Source organism: Condylura cristata, unplaced genomic scaffold (genome assembly GCF_000260355.1).
Source record: "Condylura cristata isolate star-nosed mole 26May11 unplaced genomic scaffold, ConCri1.0 scaffold00019, whole genome shotgun sequence".
NCBI lineage: Eukaryota > Metazoa > Chordata > Mammalia > Eulipotyphla > Talpidae > Condylura > Condylura cristata.
Genome location: NW_004567120.1, coordinates 16,364,147 through 16,369,640, shown reverse-complemented (window position 1 = coordinate 16,369,640; position 5,494 = coordinate 16,364,147). Strand labels below are relative to the sequence as shown.

At 42.3% G+C, this 5,494-nt stretch overlaps 1 protein-coding gene across 1 annotated transcript in view; it reads right to left on the bottom strand.

Moving 5' to 3' along the window:
- Positions 1–298: 298 nt before the first annotated feature.
- LOC101631976 (NACHT, LRR and PYD domains-containing protein 12-like) overlaps positions 299–5,494 on the bottom strand; it is a 36,555-nt gene continuing 31,359 nt past the window's right edge. The window contains exons 11-13 of the mRNA XM_012727291.1: positions 5,242–5,412; positions 4,953–5,123; positions 299–1,081 (exon numbers count right to left, since the gene is read on the bottom strand). Coding sequence (XP_012582745.1) covers positions 1,000–1,081; positions 4,953–5,123; positions 5,242–5,412 — 424 coding nt within the window. The 3' untranslated portion in view covers positions 299–999. The remainder of the gene's footprint in view (positions 1,082–4,952; positions 5,124–5,241; positions 5,413–5,494) is intronic.

Sequence of the window (5,494 nt, the reverse complement as noted above, 5' to 3'; positions counted from 1 at the left end):
GAGCTTAAGAAACTTGAAAGCAGGGCCCTCTGGTGGCGCAATGGGTTAAAGTGCAGAACTCTGAAGCTGGTCACAGCTGCTTCAGTACGAGTTTGATCCCTGGCCATGGAGGTGACCCACACGGCATGGCAGACCTCTCCTGACCCTCCATTGCTCCCCTCAGCAATGTATTTCAGTGGATCTGCCTGTTCTGCTCTCCACTCTGTCTCTGGTGAATCTTCTTATGGCCCCTTCACCCCTGGCCTGTACCCCAGTTCTGTGTGCATAAATAAATAGATTTTATAAAAAAAAAAAAAACTCTTAACGAACGCAAACATTTCTTTCTCCTCAGGTGCTTTTGGCAAGTCACTAACATACACAGCCTTGTTGCCCCGATCTTGCAGACACGGGCCAGCATGTTTCACCCTGCCTCAATCCTATCTTTTCACAAGACCCATATCAAGTCTTATGTCCACATACACTTCCTCTGTTAATTAGCTCATTCTTTTCTCTTGTGAATTATAGTTTTGCTTCAAATCAGCATCATAAAATATAATGTATTGCTATATCTTTTTGTCCTATAGTCATTTCGAGTATCTTGTTTCTTTGAAGTGGCCTCATTCACATGTCTTCTTTCTATTGCTTGCCTGCCTGGTCTGAGTGTGGGAAACCTGGCTGGATCCAGTCCCCATTGTCGCACTTCTAAGTTAGGGGACATGGCACAAGTCACAACTGCTCCAAGCCTCACTTTTCCACCTTCAAGGGTTTTTGTGAAAACACAGTAAATTTGGCAACACAATATATGAATGTAAGGTATTTATTGCTGGACATGTGATGAAGTACTTCTGTCTTTTATATACTACTTATGGATTGTTCTAAGTAAGAAACAGCAGAGTTATTTGATTCACACCAGTGTCCTTAACAAAGGGTAAGCAGTTTGGAACAAGAATACTGCACAACTGTTAAAGACAATGCCAAATGCAGCTCTATATGCAGCTGACCAGGGCCTTGCCTCAGAGACTACCAGGAAAATCCAGGCTTGCTCACTTTTAAAGCTTCCATCTTTCTGAATGTTTCTTCATGTAAATGATCCGTGTCAATGCTAAGAAAAATGAAAAGAATCACGTGTCATGTCAGGTCAGCAGATGCCTTCAGTCGCTCTCCTAATCGCAAGAGTAAGATGCCCATTCACACTTACTCCATGGTGCACTGATTATTTCATCTACTGTCATCTACCTCAGCCAGGCACCTTCCTTGGGTCTCAAGAGACAAAGTGCTTATATTCCTCTTGGATTGTCACTCCCGCTACACCCACCTTGTCCAAGGCTCTGCTCCCTTAATTCATCAGCTTCTACTCCTGTATCTCCAACCTCTCCCTTGCTATGGAATCCTTTCTCTCAGCCTATATCAAAACAAATCAAAATGGGAAAAGAACTATGCCCTTCCTGCAGTCCCATAATTCCCTCTAGCTTTGATCTGATATTGCTACTCCTTTTTCATAAACTTCTGGAGAAACAGTCTTCATTCCCTCTCTCCTTACTTCCCATCTCTTCAAATCACCACAGTCTGATTTCTGGTGCTACCACAAGTCCTTAACAAAGTCACCTGTGACATCCTCATTGATAATTCCAACAGACACTTTTCAGTACTCATCTTTTTTTTTTTTTTAATCTCTCTGCTGTTTGATACCATCAATCATGTGTTCCTTGCAGGTCATGTTTTCCCTTAGCTTCTGGGACATTTCACTCTCTTGGTTTTCTTCACGGTTTTCCCAAATCCACCTCTGAAAATATGGTATTGTCCAGAGCTAATTTTCGAGAGATATTCCTCAGAGTTTCTTCTCTCCTCACTCTCTCTAATATAGCTCATCCATTGTCATAGCTTCAACTATCATCTTCGGGGTATGCTCCTTACCCAAACGGGGCCCACCTATCAGAAAACTCCCCATAATTCCCAAAGATCCACAGACACATTAAACACAACATTTGTGTCCCTGATTAAAGCCTACTGGCTAAAAAGAAGACACAAACACCTTTGAGTGTGTAGTGAGGTAACCTGTCTACTTTTAAATGGATAGAAGCCAATTTTTCTCTAGCAAAGTGAAATGAGTAATGCTGTTTATTGAGCAACTGTAATATAGGAGGACATTTAATGCCATGGAAGTGTAACGCGATCTTTAGGATATTTTGAACAAATTAACAAAAGCTGGCCAACTGCCTGCTACGTAGAATTCACTCCTAGGGAAGAGGTAGGCAATTCACTCAGGAAACCCAAGGATCTTCTGGGAGTTAAAAGGCTGAATACTCTCAACACCTTCTGTCTAAATTTAGAATTAAGGTCAGGATAAGCTGGGGGCTTTATCTAAGACACAGGACTCTGAAGGCACCAAGACCCATAAAAAATAAAATTATCTTGATGAAAGAGGATCTTACATAGAATCGCTGACTCAATTCAGGGGCCTACATCTTTGTGGGCAAGGATAGAGTCCACAATACACACCTGTAGCTGATTTTGGTAACTCTTCTAGACCCAGCCACTCTGGCACATGTGCTATTTTGGGAAACAGTGGCTGCATGTTTGGTGGTAGACTATGGTTCATTACCTTGAGGCCTTAATATAATGGCCCTGCAGGGCTGGCAGGTCAGACTAGCCAGAGGACCTGCTAGTCCTCTGCTTCTGTGGGGCTGAGGTCATTTCTCAAGATCAAGCTGTTAATGGCAGGGAAAAAACACAGCACCAGTGGACTAACTCTCCAAGCAACTTTGGAAGTGGAACTGGCTCCAACTCTGGGGCCAGTTTTGAAAAAGTGGGAAGTGTCCCCAAAATATACTAGCAGAGTATGAAGAAAAAGACTGAATTTGCACTCAGAATGTTGCTTGACACCCTACAAGGCTCTGCCTGTATCCCCAGTCTTACTTCTTGATACACTGTGCTTCACCCTCATGCTCTGACAATAGCAAACTTCCTGACGACCTCTCACCCTGTTCCCATTAAGTCCCATAAGCCATGCTGTTCATTGCCTGGCTACATTTCCTAAGCCTGGGCTACCCTTTTCCATCCTTAACCTTATTTCCATGGTTATAGTCTTGAGACTGGAGGTTATAGTCTTGGAGGCCCTTGCTCCATGAAGCTTTCCCTGACCCCTAGGACTGGATGAACTGTCCTCTGCCATGGCCTTGTAACTGAATACGCTATTGTATTCAGTTTGTGTGCCCATCTTTCCCAAGAACACACTAGCCCCGAAGAGCAGACCTTGTTTCTTAATCCTGTCTCCCATCACCTGGCACATTTTCCCAGCACAGAGCAGAAATTCAGTAGGTACTTGTGGAATGAATGAAGGCGAGTTCTGTCACTCTCAGGTAACAGCCTCCTTTATTCCCCCACTGACCTTCTGAATATCTACACAGTCTTTATTGAATATATAATCAAATGCCTCCTTCCCCTGTCCCTGGATGCTCTAAATTACTAGCTGATTCCCTGCAGGTATTTTCTATATGCATCTTATATACTTACTATATGCAAAGCACTGAGCCAGGAAATTCACGGGGGGAAATTGCAATGAGGAGTAGGACTCAAACCCCACATTCCAGCAGCTCTTCGAGTATAACCTTCTTTCCCCAGCCTTTCCAATTTCCAGAGAAGAGTGTCCCTCTGGGGGACCATTTTAAATGATCCATTGTTTTCTCTCTCCTTACTTCACTAAGTATATTTTTGTATTGATTTTAATGTTGTTTTATAAACTCTAATATTCAGCAATTTTTTAAGATAAGTGAACTGTGTCTACTCTGTGTGTGTGTCCTTTATTTTGTATTCTGAACTATGATCACACACTGCTATCAACTTGTCGACTGGCAAGTTATAGAGGTTTGAAGGTTGGCCTGAAAATACAATGAAAGCACACTGGCTAAAAGACAAAGAGTGAGAGAAACAGGAAATGGTACATATATTTAGAGTACACACAAAAAATACTAGCATGCCATTACCAAAAAATAATTTCTCCTTGCTGTCATTTCGGATCTGAAACCAGGTCTGTGGAATGATCTCTGTTATACAGAGCTACCACATAATTACTCTGTATTTAAAGAAACACTTGCATTGACTGTTGAGTTTAGCTCAAATTGCTGATCATACAGACCCTAACCACTTTTTCTAAGAAGGAAACCATGGAGGTTCTTAATCCTTGAGGTTTATCATGTTATGAATAATTCCCTCTCTCCTGGGCAGTAATCACCACATTCTTGAGCCTTTGAAACTGACTTCACTTGCTAGTAGAAACCCAGCTTCTGTTTCAGCCAGACTTGTAATCAGGTCTTTATGCTGTTTTCATTTACATTTCAATCCATCAAATTGGCTTTGGAATGTGGAATTTTTGCGCTTGGCCTTTATTTTCCATTTTGTGTTCCAGTTCTGAATGCCAGAAATGGATGGCCATTTGGCCACTAGTTAGCTGCCAACAAAGCATAGCTGTATCCTAATTAAGAATGACTTTGTGTGTCATGCCAACCTGCTGAGCTGGCAGACGGACATTGACCAGAAGAGGCAAGGTCTCCACTTTCAGTAATTGCTCCATACGATACCTTTATTCCCTTGAGTCTTGAAGAGTCTCAAAATGTAAACACTAAACCGTCTAGCAGATATTAGAAAAGGAAATTGAAAAGAGTCTAACTGTTGTGGTGTATCTCCTATGATCCAAGAATTGTTCTGGGTATATTCATAATTAAGGTCTCACTTCATCCATGCTCACACAAGCAGTCAGGTATGGAGTATTAGCTCCATTAGACAGACAAGGATGTAAAGTTCATAGAGGTTACAGAATCATGGTCATGCAGCTAAGCAAATACTAGACCTGTTTTTTGGTGTAGGTATGGCCTACTCTCAGTTTCCTTCTCTTTCCTCACTGCAGCAGGCTATGAGCAAACCCAATGTGCCATTGCTGACTCCGCCCTCCCACACCCCCAACCACAGCAACTTACTAGAATGTCTGTAGTTTACATACTGGATCAATCAGTGCATCACACAGCATTTGTACTCCACAATCCTTGAGGTCATTTGCACTTAAATCTAACAACATTAGGTTTTCATTTTTGTTGAGGACAGAGGCAAGGGCTTCACAACACACATCTGTAAGATGACATTCTGCTAACCTATGGGGGATCGGGGATTCAAGAGAGAAATGAATTTACCTCAAATCCCACAACTACCCTCTATTTCATATACAGCCTTAAACAAGAGCCCAATTAACAGAGCCCCTGTGTAACATACCACAAGTTCTGTAGTTTGCAGGAAGGGTGTTTCAGCCCTTCACACAGCACCTGCATGCCTTCATCCCCTAAGGCATTGTCACTGAGGTCAAGGTCTGTCAAGTGTTTATTGGTGTAGAGTGCATTGCACAAATCCTGACAACATTCTCCAGTCAGGTGACATGTCCACAATCTGCCGGGAAGCAAGGTAGAGAAGGTTGGCATCATTTCATCTGTACTGAGTCACTTTAAGAATTGTATTTTTCACTTGAAAA